The sequence below is a fragment of the Caenorhabditis elegans genome, chromosome III (assembly GCF_000002985.6).
Source record: "Caenorhabditis elegans chromosome III".
Classification (NCBI taxonomy): domain Eukaryota; kingdom Metazoa; phylum Nematoda; class Chromadorea; order Rhabditida; family Rhabditidae; genus Caenorhabditis; species Caenorhabditis elegans.
Window position 1 is genome coordinate 8,700,392 of NC_003281.10, and position 19,774 is coordinate 8,720,165.

At 33.5% G+C, this 19,774-nt stretch overlaps 5 protein-coding genes and 1 non-coding gene across 7 annotated transcripts; 3 read left to right on the plus strand and 3 right to left on the minus strand.

The window, feature by feature from the left end:
* Positions 1 to 535: 535 nt before the first annotated feature.
* Positions 536 to 2,950, plus strand: vps-33.1 (Vacuolar protein sorting-associated protein 33A; the record flags this gene model as incomplete). Its single annotated transcript, NM_066519.5, has 8 exons — positions 536 to 592; positions 649 to 771; positions 829 to 990; positions 1,036 to 1,116; positions 1,163 to 1,260; positions 1,354 to 1,864; positions 1,911 to 2,073; positions 2,120 to 2,950. 8 exons carry the CDS (start codon positions 536 to 538, stop codon positions 2,734 to 2,736), a joined length of 1,812 nt encoding a protein of 603 aa, NP_498920.2. The 3' UTR covers positions 2,737 to 2,950.
* On the minus strand, positions 2,909 to 9,723 carry B0303.11 (Solute carrier family 12 protein B0303.11). 2 transcript variants are annotated; one of them, NM_001312926.3, is made up of 20 exons: positions 9,664 to 9,723; positions 9,119 to 9,263; positions 8,966 to 9,075; positions 8,737 to 8,917; positions 8,073 to 8,482; positions 7,798 to 8,026; positions 7,656 to 7,754; positions 7,471 to 7,614; positions 7,019 to 7,236; positions 6,870 to 6,923; positions 6,446 to 6,589; positions 6,059 to 6,297; positions 4,513 to 4,556; positions 4,408 to 4,463; positions 4,219 to 4,363; positions 4,007 to 4,137; positions 3,520 to 3,626; positions 3,386 to 3,470; positions 3,238 to 3,332; positions 2,909 to 3,193 (listed from the first exon to the last, which is right to left on the minus strand). In NM_001312926.3, the coding sequence occupies exons 1-20, from the start codon at positions 9,667 to 9,669 to the stop codon at positions 3,052 to 3,054; spliced, it is 2,784 nt and encodes a 927-aa protein (NP_001299855.1). In that variant the 5' UTR covers positions 9,670 to 9,723; the 3' UTR covers positions 2,909 to 3,051. The 2 variants fall into 2 exon arrangements, with proteins under 2 accessions (NP_001299855.1, NP_001380181.1); NM_001392160.1 differs by lacking the exon at positions 6,870 to 6,923 and having other exon boundaries at positions 2,916 to 3,193; positions 9,664 to 9,721.
* On the plus strand, positions 4,674 to 6,043 carry B0303.16 (uncharacterized protein). Its single transcript, NM_001047372.2, has 4 exons — positions 4,674 to 5,020; positions 5,096 to 5,290; positions 5,478 to 5,708; positions 5,757 to 6,043. The coding sequence occupies exons 1-4, from the start codon at positions 4,718 to 4,720 to the stop codon at positions 5,952 to 5,954; spliced, it is 927 nt and encodes a 308-aa protein (NP_001040837.1). The 5' UTR covers positions 4,674 to 4,717; the 3' UTR covers positions 5,955 to 6,043.
* Positions 8,486 to 8,710, minus strand: B0303.17. Its single transcript, NR_052557.1, has one exon. It is a non-coding gene; the product is annotated as an Unclassified non-coding RNA B0303.17 (non-coding RNA).
* Positions 9,724 to 13,601: 3,878 nt separating the features above from the next.
* B0303.14 (uncharacterized protein) lies at positions 13,602 to 15,793 on the minus strand. The gene is made up of 6 exons (NM_066521.7): positions 15,726 to 15,793; positions 15,209 to 15,579; positions 15,076 to 15,154; positions 14,881 to 15,021; positions 14,349 to 14,572; positions 13,602 to 14,299 (listed from the first exon to the last, which is right to left on the minus strand). The coding sequence occupies exons 1-6, from the start codon at positions 15,763 to 15,765 to the stop codon at positions 13,931 to 13,933; spliced, it is 1,224 nt and encodes a 407-aa protein (NP_498922.1). The 5' UTR covers positions 15,766 to 15,793; the 3' UTR covers positions 13,602 to 13,930.
* A 1,459-nt stretch (positions 15,794 to 17,252) lies between these two features.
* On the plus strand, positions 17,253 to 18,176 carry mrpl-11 (Large ribosomal subunit protein uL11m). The gene is made up of 3 exons (NM_066522.5): positions 17,253 to 17,338; positions 17,526 to 17,764; positions 17,814 to 18,176. The coding sequence occupies exons 1-3, from the start codon at positions 17,256 to 17,258 to the stop codon at positions 18,077 to 18,079; spliced, it is 588 nt and encodes a 195-aa protein (NP_498923.1). The 5' UTR covers positions 17,253 to 17,255; the 3' UTR covers positions 18,080 to 18,176.
* Positions 18,177 to 19,774: the final 1,598 nt, after the last annotated feature.

Genomic DNA, 19,774 nt, shown 5'->3' on the forward strand with positions numbered 1-19,774 from the left:
AACCACTAGACCACGCCCCTTTATGCAAATTTGTCATTGTGATGATTATTCACATCTTCTCATGCTAACTGGATACTTAGCAAATGATTGTCATCATATCGGATATCTTAAGATCTTAGCTTCTTGAACAAAGGAATTATCTATGCCACTGTATACTGTATACTTTTTTGTATACTTGGGAGTATACTTTGCACATTGTCTTTTGGTTTGCCGACGAAACAAAATTGAGATAGTATGTCAAGGAGCTCGAATTCAAATGAAAAATCACACCGAATGAAACTATTGAATCAGAAAGAGGGTCCCCTATAAAACCAGAATTTAAACCACCTCCGTTTTTAGCACGAGGACTAACTTCGCTGGCATAACAACTGCAAAAAGTTCAATAGCGCGCGCTTGTGGAAAGTTCGTCCCCGAAGTATTTATTTATTTTTCTGGCTTAGGAATTTTGTTTATTTTTTCATTTTTCGAAGTTTTTGACTCATGTTCTGTTAAATTATATTTAACCTATTTGAAATATTAATTCTCTCAATTTTATATGGCAGCCAATGAAGACAGAGATGATGCAGCTGCAATTCTCAACTGGGAAGGGACTGTTAGTTTTCTAAAAATAAATTTTTCACAATTCTATTCATTTTTTTTTTATTTCAGAGCGAAATCAAAAGTGCAAATGAATACAGTAGGAATCTTCTTTTCTCAGTGCTCGACTCCTTAGACGGGAATAAAACAATTGTTTGGGATCGGGATAGGAGTGTAATGCACAGAGTTAATCTGGTTAGTAGAAAATATATTTTAAAGTACATAAAATTGAAAAAAAAGTTTTAATTTCAGTTTGCCGGTGCATCAGTTCTTGCTGCCCATGGAGTTGTTGCAAATCATTCAATCGAAACCAAAAAGTCCGCCTCCACTCCACACGTCGTTTTCTTTTTGGCTCCGACAATGGTTTCACTGGATTTACTATGTGATTATATTGATAACGTGCGGAATGACTCGGTAAGAAAAGAAAAAATTCTAACAATTTTACACTAAAATGTTCAGAAAATCCTGTACCAAGTGTTCTTCATTCCCGAGGCGTGGTTTGTCGTTCGAGAAAGTCTGAAAACGAGGGCAGAAGGAAAAGTATTGTTTGACAAAAGTTTATTATAATCAATTAAATATCTTTCAGTATTGGGAACGTTTGGAATCGGTAAAAGAAATTCCATTGTGCTGGTTGCCACGAGACGGCGAATGTCTATCACTCTCCAGTCCTCAAATAGCTGCAAGGTATTTTTTAGCTGATTAAATTATTTAAAAACGTCTTATTAATACAGATATTTTCAAAAAAATCATTTCTAAAACGTAATTTAATATTTCCAGACTTCTGATAAACGGAGATTGGACCCATCTACATAAATGCGCTGTTGCATTAAATCAACTAATTGATATGTGTCGTGGACGTTCTTCATCATCAAATCAACGTCCAATGTCAATATATGCAAAAGGAAAATGGGCTTCAGACGTTGCCAAAATGATGGGAAAAATTAGAAATTCTGCTGAAGCGGATAGTATGACGAAAAATCTGGATCCAATTGAAGGTCTTCTCAAAATTAATCGAATCGTTCTAATCGATCGATGGATGGATCCACTCACACCAATGCTCTCTCAGCTGACATTTTATGGACTTCTTGATGAGATTTATGGAATTGGAATGGTGAATTCTGTAAAAGTGCCAGAAATGGAATTTAAAAACGAAAAAGATGGAGATCCGTTTCAAGAAAAAGAAGTTTATTTGATTGATGAGGTGTATCATAGACTGAAACATTCCCATATTAATGCTGTCAGTATTGAAGCATCAAAAGTTTTGGCTGAAATTAGAGATGACGAACAGGTTGGTTATTAACACTGATCACAAAATATTTATTTTTAAATTTCAGTTCGATCGAGATAAGATGTCAGTTGCTGAATATTCGGTTTTAGTCAAGAAAATGCCAAAAATTATTAATCGAAAAAAGATGATTGAAGTGCACATGCGACTTGCCGAAATGATTCAATCACATGTGTACTGTAAGCAGTCGGATTCGATTAAATTGGAACGAGGTTCAAAATTCTAATTATTTTTCTGTAAGTATTTATTATATTTCAGATCTCCTTGAATATTCTGACAGCGATAAAGCGATTCCACTAATCGAAGATCTCATCTTTGATGCTTCTCCATTGAATGCTGTTCTTCGCCTCATTTCAGTTCATTCTCTGACATGTGGTGGCCTGAAACCATCAGTTCTCCAACACTATCGTCGAATTGTCAATCAAAGTTATGGATCTTCAGCTTTGAATAAAGTTCTGAAAATGCAGAAAATGGGATTGATTCGTGAAAAAGGAGGTGGCGGAAAGATGCAATGTGAATATGCTCAAATGATGTTCCAACAAATGAAGAAAAATCACGATATGTTGCCAGAAGAGTTCAGTGAAGCAAAACTTGATGATATGGCCTACGCCTACAGTGGATTCTCACCACTTTTATGTAAAATGCTTGAAGAAGGAGATCGAGTGAAATGGGTCGGCTGGCCAAAAACTGTAATTGGAGATAAATCAGATTTGATTGCTGAAAGAGATGGCAGAGGGACCTGTGTGTTCGTTATTGGAGGACTAACACGATCGGAATTGGCAATTATTCGAGAAAATCTTCCGAATGTTGCACTTATCACTACAAGTGCATTGATAACTGGCGATAAGCTTCTGAATAATATTACCAATATTTAAAAATGATTTCAATGTATATCGTTTACCCAAAATCGCGATTTTTCCTCACTATCATATGTTTAATTCCCAATTCCACTCTGTGCCTTATCCAACTGGCCCTACCAAATTCAATTATTGCCTGTGATTTCATTTCTTGTGAGTATACGTTGTATTTTAATGTTTTAAAGTTGAAAATAGAGAGCTGTTTATTGAATTCATAAAACTTATTTACATTATCATAATCATCATCACCGTGAACAATAACAATCACGAAATCAATCGTCGTCCGACTCGCCCGTAGAGAAACAATTTGAAATGCGACTAATTAATTGAGAATTACGGGAATTTCAAACGAAGAGCACTCATCGAGACTTGATTTCCACGTACAAGGCATGTCGGGGGTGTCTGACGGGAGAGCATATCGATCCATCCGAGATAAATTGGTGATGGGATTTCAGGACGAGCTGATGGAAGAGTACTGTAACTATGAATATGAAAAATTGAAAACAAATCAAATCTCACCAAACAATCAGATCAGCATCTGAACTGTGTTCTCGAATAAGTTCCGATGCACGCAAGAAGCTTCTAGTCTTCTCTCGCAAATTGAATATTTGATTCTGAAAATTCAAAATTCTGAGTAACGCATGTGCTCTAATATAGATAAACTCACATTATCAAATGATCCGTCTACAGGCTCACCACTGCTGCTGGTTTCCACCTTGTATTTGTCAATTTTTGCTCGGAATTCATCGTATCTATAGACATTTTTAACACTTTAAAATCTAGGAAGATCTTGAAACTAACGTCTGTTTGCACGGAGGTTTCGAAAATTCTGGAAGAATATGAAGATCTGAAGAGTCGATATGGAACTTTCGAAGAATTGCAGCCATGTTCTTTTGTTCCTCGTTTATCTGAAAATTATCCGCTACAGTAATCCGAAGTAAGCTTGATTCCAAACTATTTCAAATCTTACGACTTTTGACCTAAAATACGGTACCCGGTCTCGACACGATGGAAACTTTAGCTACAGTACCCACTAGTGTTTCGAATTTGTTGTTTCAATGGTTTCATATTTACTCTTCGTTTATAACGCAAAAGTTTAGAGAAAAACTAGATAGGAGATATTATAAAAAACGAAATGCTCGTGGGTACTGTAGCTGTGAAGCTTCGGTCGTGTCGAGACCGGGGACCGTATTTCGAATCTAAAGTTGAAAAATTCCAGAATGGCATAAAAGCAAGTTTTCTCCAATTTTTTTGAATCCCAAAAGTCTGATAAGATAAATGAACAAACCCTCTTATTATCTTTTCCATCAGTTTTTGTGAATACTCGAATATGTGCTCCTTCCAAGAAACTTCCAGCTTGAGTCAATAAATATGGTGCAAGCATTGTCAATCCACCAGCTTCACGGAGCCAAAACACATCTGTAACATATAAATGTAGGGTTTTTAAGAAAATGCTGCAAAATTAAAACAAAAACTGAAAGGGGGAGAAATAAAAATTACCAATTCTCGCGTTCGGAATTCTCTTCCTAAATCTGAACATTTGTGCCATAATAATTTTCTGATCGGGTTCCGAAATACTGTGTTTATCAATAACTTGGAATCGAGTACTACTGCTTGTAGAACGGCGGCCACCTGATTCAAGATCCTAAAAATAAAATTTTCCATCAGTTTTCAAAAGGTTTCTCTCACTTTATTCACAGCCATCGACATTTTTCTGAATGTGTTCAGCAGTTTTCCACGTGGCACTGCAAATTAATTGCTTTTTTTTTAAGAGGAGGCTTTAAATGAACAAACCATCTTTCTTCTGACTCCCCTGGTCGGCTAGTTTTGGAGTGGCACTGAAATTGTATCAAATTGAGGTTTTTTGTAGTTTTCAGAAGCATGGATAATCCTTTCGAAAAATTGAATAATACTAAGAAATCATATAAATACAATTTTAGTCTCATAAAGTCAGAATCTAGATATTTTATTTATTTTATTTTTTCAATTCTCCATAAAAATGCTAGAAACTGCTTTGGAAAGTGTCTCAACATGTTGTCAATTAACTGGTCTTGGTGTATTTTACACTTATATTTTGTCATTTGTATTGGCATTTGATCTTTCTTTGACCGCAGCTTTATATATTGCTTCACTTGGTGCTGTTCTTGTTTTTCTTTCGGCGAATTATCAATTTGATAATAAAAAATTCGAGCCTAAAACTTTCATAGTTTATGGATTATTTGCGCAGAGCTTTTGTTCAGCTTCTTTGGCTACATGCTTTTTTGCAGAATCAGGAGATGAATCGAAAAGTGATAAATCATTGGTAGGTGTAAATTGGAAGACGAAATTTAAAATTGTCCTGTTGTGAACTACAGGAACCTTCACTAATTTTTTCCAGATGACACAAATAATTCCAAAAATCTCAATCATATTATTCTTCCTTGCTTTTTATTTAACTCATGCTTCATCAATGTTTTACATCAAAATTCTGTGCCGTTCTGGAAACTGTACTGATAGTGCTTCAACTCTCAGTTGGGTTGTTACAATTATTTTAATTGGTTTTAAAGTTGTCGACTATGAAGATTTTTCAAAGGTTTGTGTTTTTTTTTGGAAAGTGACTTGTGTGAAATGTTGCTTTGAATCGATCAATACTACACAAAGAAAATGCTGAAACATTTGGTTTTTAGAAAATATATTTTTAAAGCAAAATTCCCTTTATTCCTTCTCTGGGTGGATTTTAACTTTTCTGGATTTTCTGGATTAACTTTCTGGTTTTGTAGAGTCTTAGCATCACAATGATTGCTTTTGGATTCTTGTATTTAAGTCTAGCATTTGTCATAAACGATCGATTACCTCCAGCGAAAAGCCTTTTTGAGCAAGAAATTGCACAAAGTTTTGGATTTCAATCAGTTAAAAATATTCTCAAATATGAAGACCATCGCACATCGGAAACAGATGGAATTTTAACTTTTTATATCAAGAATCTTACAAGCGATAAAATAGCGATTGATGTGAGTTTTTTTTAATGTAAAAAGAGTTTGATATTACAAATATTATAGATAAGCTTCTCAAATCCAGGAGATCAGTTAGATGGACATTTTTCAAGGAAGTATATTCGTGGAAAAGGTCATGTGAAACTTAATGTAAAGCGAGGAACTATAATGGAAAAAGGAGATCGAATGTTCATTTTTTATGCAAGATCTATAAAAGATTTGGAAAGTATCAATGATTCGGGATTTCTAACTATTTATTTTTGATTTATTGGGTTTATATGATCTGAATGTTGATATAAAAAATTTTAAAACTTCGATTTAAAAAATTGTCTCAATAAAAAAATTTCAAATGAGAATCTATATCTCACCTATCAACATATTCTGCCAAATCCTCATCATCATTGATCGGGGCTCCATTTTTCCTGATAGATGACGTCACATCGAAACCAGAAGCCTCATTTCTAAAGATTATCACTCCAACTTGTTTATCAAATGCATTTGATAGCATTCCATAATATTCTGATATTGATTCTTTACTCAGCTTCTCCCATCCAGTTTTGTATCCCAACATTAAAATATTCGGACGGAGACGGCCAAGACCTGCGGTCTGAAAATTTTGGTTGTGTTGGTTAATCTATTCATATTTATAGCACGAGATAATTCGCACCGTGACCTTTTTTGGAAAACCCACAATAAAACTATCATTTTGGAAATTTTATAGTTAATCTAGCACTTGGCACATTCGAATATTTTACCTGCAACAAAATATTGGCGCCTTCTGCCTGCTTCGTACAACAAATTGCTGCTCCAAACGCGTTCACTTCACGTGCTCGGAGCCAGTCATTGATTTGCTTGTCGATTTTCAGTTGGAGCAAGTAACTTCGAGAACATGGGCTTTGCTGGAAAAATATGACTTTATTTATTTAGACTGTACATAAAGTGTTATGAACGATGTTAAAAATTCCTCCTTGAATTTTAAAATTTTGTTTAGAATAAGTTTAACATTCAAAGCAGAACAAATAGTGACAAAAACATATGCAAATTTTAAAAAGATATTAGTCTGAATCAATATTTTGAGAAAAGCTTCACATACTCGTTGGCTCCAATCGATTTTTGAAGAAATCCAGAATTTGAGTAGCTAATATCTACTTTTAGTTACCAATTAATACACTCTTTTACCTGCATCAAATATTCTGTCCATGTCATTGGCTGTTCTACTTTGTTACTAATTTTCTGAAAGTCTTCTACACAGTTTCAAAATTTAAACTTGCCTCTAATCATTTTTCCTTCGAATTTTTGAACAATTGTGAACAGTTAGATGCACTTACCGGAATGATATATCCGCAGATGAGAAGAGATTTTCCACGTGTAATTGAGTGCGCAAAGTCCACGAGCCCTGGACGAGCAGCAGGACTTCCCGAAAGAAGAAGAATTTGTGGATGGAAATGACGTCGGGAATCAGGTTCTTGTTGAAGTTCATGCATTTGTTCAAGTACTGATGAATACATTGATTTGGGGCATTCTTCTCCATCTTCATTGCGTTCACCTAGAGAAGTCAAAATGGAAGAAGATTGGGAAATTTGATGAGCTGTGGTTAAACTTCAGCAACCAAACTTTCACGGTTTATATCTCACTATCAGTTTTATCAAAAAACAATTTATATTGGCAAAATGTAGAAAATCAGGTGAAATTTGCGAAGTCCCCAATTTTAAAATAATTTTGAAACAACGAAAAGCATTTTCAGTCAAATTTTTTAGTGGAATATTGTTTAGAAACTTACGTCGAATAATATAAAGTAGAGAACAATACGATATTGCAAAAATGGAGGCGATAAACAGAGCAAGATGACGATTTGTGTAGAGTGAGGCAATGAAACATGCAGCTGATATTGCTAACGAGAGCAGTGTCGGTGGTGATGGGATTTCTGAATATTTCAATTTTTTCTGAATTTTGTTTTAATTTTACCGGGATCTGACAGCTTTACCAGGAAAACGTAGAAATTGAAGAGAGCATATGCAAATAAGTAGAAAACTGTTGTCGGAATGCAGAGAATGTCGTAGGAACCTAAACAAAAATCGTTGCGCTGAAGTTTAAATGTCTCGCTTACCAATTGCCGAAACTAATATTTGTACTGTTGATAAAAGAAGAAGACATCTAATTGGAATATCTCTTTCACCAAAACCTTTTGCTAACCAAAGTATGCATCTACATTGATTAGACCGTCCAAGTGATTGAAGAATTACGGCTGCATATTTTAAAGTTGAAACTGCAGATAATACACATGCCAAAGTGATAACAATAGCCATTGGAACAGTTGTGTAGATATAGGATAGAAACTTTAAAAATTGGTTTACTAAATTCAGATTTATGTTTTATTCTTACCTCATTATATTCAGCTGAACCGGTACTATTTGAAGTTGAAGTTCTTGCAAAAAATTCGACATAATCCAACATAGCAGCAGCTCCATAGAAACAAGCACTGACGGCAATTGCAATAAGAGCTCCGCGTGGAGCAGTATTTTGAAGCTTTGAGCCAATATTTAAGATTGTTAAACCACACATTGCTGCCGGAAATAATTGGGCGAAAATTGTGGAAATCTCTTCGTTCGGTGGAGATGGAATCATGGCATTACGGTCAGAAACTCGACGAAGTTGATATTCTCCATATCGAAACATTACAGATGAAAGTTGAAGTGCAATGGCAATACAGGTCAGAGCAAATATAAAAGTTCGGACAAATCGAGCATTTCGATTACGGACCATGCAAAGTGCCAAGGTGATGAGGGATAACACTGGAAATTAGAGATTTTGAATATAGTAAGACAAATTGAGGATAGTAGATGAACACTGTACTGAGGGATTACTGTAGTTTTGGAAAAAAGGAGTTCCAGAAAATTCTTAAAATTTTTGAAACTGATTTATTTACAGTCAAAAACTTTGAGCATTTAATACTGATTTTAATTTGTTTTTTTCAAAAATCACACTTTTACAGATATTCAGCGTTTTGGACCCATTTTGCGTAACCTTTTTACAAAAAAAAGCTCACCAGAAGAAACAAGACGTAGATCATGAGTAGCTCCATCAAGTAATTCGAGAGAAAATGTTGAGAAAATATGAAGAACAGCTTCAGCAGCTGATGTCAGGAATGTACTAGTGGCCACGAGAAGACAAAAGAGATAGATTATAGAAAATGAAATTGCAAATTCTGTGCTTGAGTAGGCCAGCATCTGAAATTTGGGCTTATTCCTACACTGAATGTGATTTAAAACTCTTACTGTTTTCACAAATCCAACTTCTGAGCTTTTCCTTGAAACAACTGTACATGCTGACCATCCGGTTACCAAACTGACCAGAAATGTGAAGAAGACAAGAATAATTGTTGTTGCTGAAAAACAATATGATTATCAAATAGTTAAATGGAAACTTACTAAATCCGGCTTCATCAACAATACTTGAAAATCGGAGTAATAGAACAACAGCCAACATTGGCTGGACACATTTCAAAAATACATCTTTCCAATTCATCCATGCTGTTGATGTGATTGGTGCATCTTCAGAAGATGCCGTTGAGCTCTGGGATATTAATTTTGTAGAGTATGGAAAAGCCCGATCGATGAACAACTTGAATATAAAGCATGTATGTTTTTAATATATTTTAAATAAATTTTAAAATTTAAGTATTTTCTTAGAATTACAGAAACGCAGTTTACAAAATTATTGAAGAAAAATAGTCCAAACTCACCTAATCGCTATTCAACTCGAAGTCATAACTAATCACACATTTTCTGTCCAGTTTATCTTATTTTTTATCATTTTTCATTCAAAAAGTTCATCCCCATCCTTTCACTCTTCTCACGTCTCGCACGAATCAAAACGGGTGCAACAGTTCTCACGTTGATCCCCCTTTTGATTGAAAAAAGTTTTCGACGAATTGGATAAATAGGGATGATAATAAATAAGATGTATAACATACCGGCATTTTTCAGACTGAAATTAGAGATCTGCTATATTCGGTAGATCTGGTCACTGTTCTGAAAATAAGAAAAAATAAAAAGTTGTTTTTTTTCTATAATACAAAGCGATGAGATTTGCAAAGTAACAGTTTTAAAAAAAGTAGACTGGGAAAACACACTATTTTTTTATAATTTCGAAACTGCTCAAGAATGCAATAAAATGCGTAGGCAGGTGCGTATGCCAAAAGCCGTGCCTACCTACTATCGAACTTTTGAATGAACAGGACGTACAAAACGTACCCACCTTTTTCAGCTTATATTCGGAAAATCTAATTAAATGTGAATAATTTTAATAAACAAATAGTTAACGATGTTTCTGAAACTGAAATGAAAATTAACATTTTAATGTTTTTTTTTGCAAAATAATACTACGACATATGTATGTAGTTGAAGAAAATTGAATGAAACAATATGTAAAAACAAAGAAATGAAAAACTTGGTGATAAACTAAAGAATGAGAGAAGGACGATAGAAGAGGAAGAAGAAAAAAGGCGATAAATGGAATGATCTTTTCTTTGATCTAATGACATAACAAAACAGACAAAAACCATGTTATTCTTTGGGTTACTGATCTCGAATTTTTCTGATGAGGGATTCGATTTCAAAAAAAAATTCAGTTTGCATGATTTAAAGTATAATTCGGATTCTCTCCAGAGATACAACATCAGGTAAGAAATGTTTTCTTCGGATCACAAAAAAATGCCCGTTGGGGATCAGAACTGAGATTTCCTAAAATCAGACGTCGGCTCGCTTTTGGAGTACCTTTGGTAAAATCTTGATATTTTTACAAGTGGATTGTTTCCCACAAATTTGATTATCGTCAGAAAACTCATGGGAATCTGTGGAAGAAATTTACCAAATTTTTGTCCCAATTCTTTGCTCGAATATTTTTTTTCTGTATCAAAATTATTTATTTTAGAGCAAATTGAAAATTATTATTATTTCTTTTTTTTTCTGTAAAATAATTTATTTGTTTTTGGCCAAAGTTTAGCACTAATTGTAGGTTTAAGTTTTTTTATGCAGTGAAGTCGATAAAAATGGATTTAGCAATTTCAATTTTTAGAATCGTAATTCACACTACAAATAAAACAACCAAAAGTTATTTTTGGAAAACCAAAAATGGAATGAAAAAGATGAGTAAAAAGGGATAGAGGCAATTAAATGAGAGCTCTTGAGCACATTGCCAATAAATGGAGCCCTCCAACTTTTTGATGAGAAAATGACGGATATCGATGGATGAAAAGGGTTTCTTTGAAATTTCCTTCATCCATTCGTTTGCTTTTTATATTCGATAATTTTTATAAATGAAAAATAAATAGGGCTGGTTTAAAAAATTGTTTTTGGCAACTAAATTTTTTTTGCTTTGAGTTTTTGAAACTAAAGCGTAGGCACTAGGACGTTTCCGAGACTCAGTGGAATGCTAGTTCAAAATCATTTCAGTCCCAAGAAATTCGAAAATTTGCTCAAGAACCGGCTCAAATATCAAAGTGCAGATTGGCGCATGTCACATTTCGATTTTTAGGCAGTTTTTCAGTAACTGTTTGAAATTTTGGATCCAAAGTGAAATTGTTTCCAGATAGTACAAGCATTTCTCTATATGTCTATATAAAGTTCCTAAAAGAAATTTTGACACAACATGGAGAAAAGTACAATTCTGGAAATGTGTCAAAAAAAAGTATTGCACAAATCTGTTGGCTTTCATATTTCAAAGATGACAGATGCTATCAAAACAAAATAAAGTAATAATGATTGTATAAACATTTGTTTATTTTGAGATTAAAATACATATTAATATCATTAATTTCAGAGAAGTTACATACAGTTTTTCTCCAAAATCGTCTTTCGCTCTGAAAAACGAAGGCCTTTACCTTCCCAAAAATTCGCGAAAAAATGAAATTGAACTTTTTGGGTCGAAAAAATACTTTTTAGAATGCTAAGAGCACGTTAAACACGAATATCGTGTTAATTTTGAGATCCAAATTATCTGAAAATGACTAAAATGGATTTAAAAAAGCATAGATTTATTTTTCATTTTCAACGTGAAAGTTTTGTGCAGCTTTTAGATTCCAAAAGAATCTCAACATTTATAGAGACAAAACTTTCACGTTGAAAATGAAAATAAATCTATGCTTTTTATAAATCTATGTCAGACATTTTCAGAGCATCCGGATCTCAAAATAAACATGATATTCGTGTTTAACGTGTTCTCAGCATTCTAAAAATATTATTTTCGATCCAAAAAGCTCAATTTCATTTTTTTCGCCCATTTTTTCGGAAGGCAAAGGTCCACTTTCGTTTTTCAGAGCGAAGGACAATTTTGGAGATGAGCCAATATTTTTGAAAAATTTTTTCGCAACCTAATAGAGGACTCAAAGGAGTGAAACTTTTTCAAAATTTTAAACAAAAATGTTGAAAATTGTAGATTTTATAAGCAAAAATCAATAATTTCAGAAAATACTATGTAACTTTGCTGAAACTACTGTTTTTATTATCAATTCAAATGATAAAATATGAAAAAACATTTATAAATTACTTTCAATCTAATTTTGTTTTTTTTTTGTTGGTTTTCAGAGTAGTAGCAGGAAAACAATTCCAGGGTGAGTAAAACCAACTACCGTATATTATCTGTTCGTGCAGCACCCAGTGTTCAACTTTGGCTGCTCATATCTCGATTGTTTTTTGTATTATTAAAAATTATCAACTGAAGAAATGAAGTTCAATCTTTTATCTATAGTTTTGTAGTGAATTGTTTTTTGATATCTTCAAAATCGGCTGAGTGCAGAACTAATAGAGAATATACAGTATTCATTAGTTCTCATTGAAAATAATTGAAGAATTTAAAAATGCTTTAAAAAAATTTTTCTTTACAGGGAAGTATAAAAATTACAAGAAATTAGTTTTAAATTTGCATCATAATCCCAAAAAGTTATAAAATCTGTAACAATATTGAAGCAGACAACAAAAAAATTGGCGAGAAAGAGGGAAGAAGGTGAGAAGAAAGGCAAGAAATTGTATCATATCTTTTCAATTTTCCGCCTTTTTGACTTTTCGTCACACCTCCTTTACCGTATTTTTCCAACAAATTCTCGTCTCGTTGTCTCCGTCTATTCTTATCATTAATCTCGATTTTAACGACTTCACAGAAAACCCTTTAATCAGGGGACAAAATATTGAAAATTTTAACTGAAAAGGGAGAGACACAGGTGGTCAGGAGTGAAAGAATGACGAGAGAATGACTATTGTAGAGATTAAGAGTTTCCCATTAGAACACATGTTCTTTATTGGGTTCGATTGAGGCTTCAAATGAATGCGAATCTGGAGCCATTCAGTTTTTGGGCAAATGTGCATTGGAATAAGAAAATGGAGTCCCCACCTTGGCAGAAAGTTGGACTGAACACTGTTCTATTAGTCTCGCACTGGATTGCCAAATGTTGGACATTTTGCCATATCTGTCTCTTGTCTTTGGTTTTACCGACAAATTGAAAACTGACAAGATATTTTGAATAAACCGAGATTTTTTTGCAATCGAAGTAAAATATTTGAATGCAACATATTGTAGTATACTTCTAGATGAAATACGACAATTTAATTTTCTGTATTCAATTTTATTAAAATTCTGCACAAAAATGAAGACAATTCATTTATAAATTTTTCAAGTCAGAAACTGTGAAAATAATACAAGGAAATGTTTTTTTCCTACAAAATCCTAGAAAAAATCTATGTCGCACGTGTTTTTCTGATATGAAAATGTAGGCATGATCTTCTTGAAGAAAGAAAAATCAAAAAAGAACCGGTGAATGTGAAAAGTTAAGTCGATTTGGATTAGCAGCGCCCAGTCTCGTTTTTTTATTTGGTGTGAGGGTCGAATCGAAATACAAAAATGTTCAAAAGTCGTTTTAAAAATGACACTTTATTATTATAACAGATCGGTTTTTGGAATGAGGGATATTACAAAAAATGACATGAAATCATTGGCACAGGGGGATGATGTCATTATTACATGAACGGTAAAATTTAGTGCAGGTCAAAAATCAAAAGTATATTGAACAAAAGGGACGTCAGTTAAAGGGTTAGGTTATTAGAGTAGATAGGTAAGAAATGAAGAATGTGTATATAGATTCTATAGATCAAATTTTAAAAGAACTTAGAAGAACAAAAGATAGAAGATATGAATTATACCAAAAATTCAAAATTTAAAGAAACACAAAACATCGATTAAAGCATAAACTAATTAGAAGTTCCAACAGTCTGAGTTACTGCGTGCTTGACAGAAGCTGTCCGATTCTTTGTCCATTGATTCATCTGAAGGAAAGTATCCAAAAGACGACCCTTCACAGATCCAGTGATATTTGGATTATGAGTGATCGATGGCTTAATACATTGATAAATCTCATCTGTGACAGTCATCCAGTTGACCCAGAGCTGACGTTGAGCAGTATCACAAAGATCGGATAGTCCAACTGCACATCGGTTCACCATTTCTGGTTCTTCAATGATTTTCTCTTCTTCTTCTTTGCTTGGTTCTGGAGTTGGCTCTTCAAATGAATCCTCACGAGCTACTTGGTACTTTGGCTTCTTCTCTTCTTTGTAGTATCTCTGGAAAAATTGAAAATATTATTTGAAACTTTATTTTTGGTTTACTTACCTCCGTATCCTCTCTGACAACTTCAATCCATCCTTTGATAAGACAAACAATTGTGTACAAAATTGGATTGATGTTATCAAATGCTTTTGCCAATTGACGGGGCCAGTGAGCACAAAGAATTGCAGAAAGAAGAGAAGGAATTGGCATTTCATCGTCTTCCATGATGTACTTTGTGACGTACTTCATCAATTCATCAGACATCACGGCAGCAAACAATTTGTTACCTGAAAATAACAGTTTTTAAATTCAATTTTGTATTTTCAACAAAAAAATTTAAGTAGCATTAGTGGGTATTTTAAATTATTCATATGGTGCAAAAATTCAAACATCATAGTTAATTTTTTGGAATTAAGTTTTCTTGTAAATTTTTTAATCAGTCAGAAGTTGCAAACAATGGCTTTCAATTTTTTTAAAACTTTTTTTTTAAATTTCGATACTTAATTTTTTAATCGATTTGAGGATAATATCCCTCAAAAATTGTTTCAGATTTTTTTCACAAATTTGAAATTAAAAATAAAAAACGAAAACTTACTGAACAACGCCACCATCAAATCCGCAATGAACTCGGGCTCGCCTTGCTCCAAAGCAGTTTTGATCATTGATTCACACACTTTTTGCCAGTCATCTTCATCCATTGTGTCAATCAAATCGTGGCTTCCAAGAATGTTTCGTTCTGGAAAGTAGATTATTATTTCAAACTATTTTATATTTTAAGCATGAAACTTACTAATCTGTGCAGCTGATCTATCATTTCGAACATTGAGATCACTGATTTGATCAATGATATCTTCCAATTCAAGAAGTTCCTGTAAGTGTAGTCATTTAGACAATGTGATATATATATTTCCTAAATCACTTACCTCACTTGCAACTACATTCTCAACTCTTTTGGTTTGTTTTCTCTGAGGCTTCACTTGCTCTCTCTGATTTTGATCTTGAGGTTTTTCTGATCTTTGAGGTCGTTCGGATCTCTCAGATTTTTCTGCTCTTGGAGCCTCCTCCTGTCTTCCAACAAATCGATCACTGTAGTTCCCTTGGTATCTGATTGGACCTTTTCCACGTGGCTTTCCTCGATTGGAGTTTGTAGTCTCTCCGTCTTCAACTTGATTACGATTGGAACGGTAGTTGTTGGAAGGCTTGAACCTGTTGGCCAAATTTTGTTGTCGGGTCTCTTGACTGCTGCTTGAAGATTCAGGAGCACGAGAGTTTGTAGAGCTGGATTGCGGCTCGGCTGAAAATTGAATAATTTCAATATTTATATTTTTGTGGATTTGTCAATTGTTATAACGTTTTATGAAAGGTTTTAAATTTCTTTAATATTTTCTACATTTGGTTTTGGTAACCATTAAAAAATTTTGGAAATATTGAAATACTTACCTTCTCCTGGGAATACGACACGTCCAGCAAGTCTTGACATTTGTATTATTTTTCGGTGGTTGAGAGATCTGAAATTAAAATAAATAACTATTTCAAATTTGATAATTAAAAGCGGGGAGTGTACAGGAAGTTTGGAATCTATGATTTTTTGCGATGAATATTATTATTGGCAGGTAAATCTAGATTACGGTATTTTTCCTGTTAACAGCTCATATATCAGTCACTATCAGTTATCTTTGAATTTATCAAAAATTATTCAACTATGAAAATATATGAAAACGTTTCGTACGTAATATAAATTATAAATTGTTTTAAAATGCCAAAAATAAATTAGATAGAAGTTGTCAAAGTAGAGCCAAAGGACAGCAAAAGCAATGAAGAGGTACGGTAGCTTGGACTTTGAAGAAAGATTCTAGGTTAAGATTCTAGGAAAAAAAAACCATATTAGAAACAAATGTTCACCACTAAATAGTGAGTTGTCAATAGTGAATGAAAGCAGAAACATATAATCTTTGCCAGCATTGTAAACGCCACCTTTTTCAGCCAAAATCAATCGATACTACCTTATGATCACTTGGTACAGTGGGAAAGATGTTACCTTCTCATATGACGTCACATCTCCAGATATAAACTAGATTGATTTAGGGCTAGACGTACCAATTTGGGTAGAGGTAGGGGAAAGAGAAAACTATGCATTTTATAGAATATCTTGAATTTAATGAGTCTGAGCGTTTCGGAAATTATTTCCTATATCAACTGTATTAGAATTTCATATGTCGTTAGATATTATTTCAGGCAATGACAATTTTATTTAACCAGGAACCAATACTGTTAAAATAGATTTTAGAGACTTATTTAACTTAATTCATGTTTAAATCACCAAAAATGATATCATAGATATAAACCTACAACTTTTAGTAATTAAAAGTCAACTTGAACATAAATTTGACACAATTCCAAAATTTTAAAATTTGACGTTCCCGTTAGGGATGATTAAAAATCGTTGAAATCTATTTAAAGATTAAAATGAAACCAAATGATTTTAGCAGGCGTCTAGGGAAACCTTTCAATAGACTGGAAGTTGATAATATGTGAGGTAGTACGTTATATTGGACTATAAAATGAGGGAAAACCAATAATTTGATTTTTAAGAGGGTATATTTCATTTTAAAATAAAAGAGAACGAAGGGAATAGTCTAACGTGTTATAATCCAAACATTTTTCTTCTAAATGACATTGTAATATTATTTGAATTTTCAGATACTACAGCAATTTCCAGACTTGCAACTTTGCCGCGCTAAACAACACGCGCTACGACACTCCGCTCGCTCGCTTTTTTGTTTTTCACTGTTTTCAGCTGAATTATTTTTCTTTGAAGCGCGCTCGTCATCTTTTCTTCTTTTTTTTCTGAGTTTTCGTAAATATCAAATTAATTAATTTTAATATTCCTGCTGTTACATCTTTCTTAAAAAATCCCTCTGCTTGCCAAGACTATTTGTGAAATTTCAATTTTCAACGCCTTTTCAGAAAATGGCAAGCAAAGGTGCGGCCCGTGTCAGAAAGAAGGAGATTGTCAAAGTTGTTCATGGAGCGTTACTCAGAACCAATATTAAGTGAGTTTTAATTGGAATAAAAAAATACTTCAGCATATCTCAAAACTAATCCGAAAAGTTCAGTATTATTGTGTTTTCCACATAAATTTGCAAACCTATCTCTCAATTCCGAAGTCACAAAAAAAGTATAGTTAGTTTAAAAAAATTAATTTTTCAATAAAGAAGTAAAATAATAATGTAATTCCAGAGCACAAATGGCGTCGGCTGCTCCACCACTTGGACCACAACTTGGTCAACGTGGGCTCAATGTCGCGAATTTTTGCAAAGAGTTCAACAAAGAAACAGGCCATTTCAAACAAGGAGTCCCACTTCCCACACGAATCACTGTAAAGCCAGATAGAACATATGATTTGGAGATTTGTACACCGACGACGACATGGCTTTTGAAACAAGCCGCTGGTATTGGGAGAGGAAAAGCAAGTAAAGGTGAGAAGCATCTTATGTTCAAAGTTTGCAATTAAATCATTTTTTTCAGACGAAATCGTTGGAAAATTAACGGTAAAACATCTGTATGAAATCGCCAAAATCAAATCACGAGATAAAGCTTTACAACACGTCCCGCTTGAACAAATCTGTCGAATGCTGATAAAAACATGTAGAACATTGGGAATTGATGTACAATATCATGATTTGGATCCAGTCGAATTGAAAGAATTTTTAGTTGCCCGGAAAGAGAAAGTTGATGCTCAGTTGAAGGATTTGGCAGATAAAAAGGCGGCGAAGATGCTCCGAACCACTTAATAAATTTTGTTTGGTTATAGGAATATCCTCCTAGGATAGACGTTTTTTTCTAGTAATTTTTGTTGTTTTTGTTCGTTACAATAAATCTCATTTTTATTTTCTGGATTAATTTGATTACCAATCGTTTCCAGCGATTTTCACATATTTTTCCAGAATTTAATACAGATTAATATTTTCGAAAAATTTAAACATTTTCTTTTCACATTTTAATTCATCTCTATTCATTATGCAATACTCTTTTGGTTTTCAAGCATCCGACATTCCTCCGTTTCATTTATGTTTGCATTTCTGCTGGCATGAATGCATTTCATTGTGTCTCGATGAGAAAAAGGACAATTTCATGAGCTTATCAGTTACTTCGTTTTCAAAATTTTAATGTTGACCAGCCATTGATGTCATATTTTGTCTAAGAAGCTCAAGAACTATTATTTTTTGAAGCTTAATTTCGAAGAGCAACATTTTTTTTCATTAAAATTCAGCAGTCATTGTTCTTTAAAAAGTTTTGATTCTCGTTTTTAAACGATTTTTAATTCAGTCGAGAATTGAATAACTTCCCGATTTCCCGGCCACCATCGTTTAATACCTTTTCTTTATGAGACTAACTTCCAAGTATGCAAATTGCAAATCGACGCAAGGGGAATACACTCGCTCACTTCTCATCGAAATTCGAAACCTTTTCCCATTTTCTTTCATGTCTTTTTCGCTTTTCTCCTCTCTGCCCATTTCCATTTATTTCTCAAACACCGTTCAGTGAACACGAAAACCCTTACGGAAATTGTGTTGTAAGAATACAAAAACTTCCGTAGCATAGCGAGAAAGAGTCACCATTTTGTAGTGTTTGCCCCCGGTGGTATAGTTTGCACAAGTTTCTGAAAGAAGAAGAAGACACATTTGAGGTCTTATGCACATAAAAATCAATGTTAGACTATCTTTTTCACGTAGTTTTCTTTTGCAAAGTGGAAACTTCTCATTAAACACTTTTTGCTTTTCAATTGTCTGAACAAGTTTTCGATTAAACAGCTGTAAAGCTTTTGCAAGTTTCATGGTTTATGAACTATTTCGAATCGGTTACATTGCTGAAGTTTTAGTGTTTCTTGAATATGTCGTCACTACCAGGACTGGACCAAAAATCAAAAAGAATTTAAAGTGAAATACCAAAAAAAAAATCGTCGATTTGCGATTTTTGAAGGACTGTAAGTGACTTTTTTGGCTTCATTTAGGTCCCAAAAAACCTTTTTTTTCTCAAAAAATGTGACTCAAAATACCAAAAAAGTCTTAACCTGATCACTTCGCCTTCTCAACTCAAGCCATTTTTGCTGTTTAGTTCGAATATGGAACAAATCATAAGAATCTTGAGTACCTATATGCGATACCCGATTCATTTTCCTCTCTTCTAAATAACATCATTTCCTCTCTTTTTCCCTCTCTCTCTCTCTCTGTTTTTGTTTGTGACTCACTTTGTCCACAACGCGCGCGGAACCGGCTTGTTGCCACACACACACTGTGATGAAATATGCGGGAGGAAAGCTTTTCGCCTAATAGTTGACTTACTTTTCATCTATATTCCTCAATTTTGCAACTAATAGATTGATTTGTCATGGTTTTGATTTCAGGGTTTTGAATATTCTTTGAAATTGGAATTTTTAACAAAAATGCAAATTATGTGCCAAGTCATATCTCCTCCTCACACTTTTT

Excerpts from the sequence above, each read along its gene's own strand:
- mrpl-11 (NM_066522.5), top strand. The coding sequence starts at position 17,256 with ATGGCAAGCAAAGGTGCGGCCCGTGTCAGAAAGAAGGAGATTGTCAAA. Across the intron at positions 17,339-17,525 it reads TTACTCAGAACCAATATTAA|AGCACAAATGGCGTCGGCTG; the intron begins GTGAGTTTTAAT and ends ATGTAATTCCAG. Across the intron at positions 17,765-17,813 it reads GAGAGGAAAAGCAAGTAAAG|ACGAAATCGTTGGAAAATTA; the intron begins GTGAGAAGCATC and ends CATTTTTTTCAG.
- B0303.11 (NM_001312926.3), bottom strand. Across the intron at positions 8,918-8,965 it reads AAGTTGGATTTGTGAAAACA|ATGCTGGCCTACTCAAGCAC; the intron begins GTAAGAGTTTTA and ends CCCAAATTTCAG. Across the intron at positions 4,557-6,058 it reads TTGGCAGAATATGTTGATAG|TGCCACTCCAAAACTAGCCG; the intron begins GTGAGATATAGA and ends ATACAATTTCAG.
- B0303.16 (NM_001047372.2), top strand. The coding sequence starts at position 4,718 with ATGCTAGAAACTGCTTTGGAAAGTGTCTCAACATGTTGTCAATTAACT. Across the intron at positions 5,021-5,095 it reads CGAAAAGTGATAAATCATTG|ATGACACAAATAATTCCAAA; the intron begins GTAGGTGTAAAT and ends AATTTTTTCCAG. Across the intron at positions 5,291-5,477 it reads ACTATGAAGATTTTTCAAAG|AGTCTTAGCATCACAATGAT; the intron begins GTTTGTGTTTTT and ends CTGGTTTTGTAG.
- B0303.14 (NM_066521.7), bottom strand. The coding sequence starts at position 15,765 with ATGTCAAGACTTGCTGGACGTGTCGTATTCCCAGGAGAAG. Across the intron at positions 15,580-15,725 it reads TGTCGTATTCCCAGGAGAAG|CCGAGCCGCAATCCAGCTCT; the intron begins GTAAGTATTTCA and ends TTCAATTTTCAG. Across the intron at positions 15,155-15,208 it reads AGAATGTAGTTGCAAGTGAG|GAACTTCTTGAATTGGAAGA; the intron begins GTAAGTGATTTA and ends CTACACTTACAG.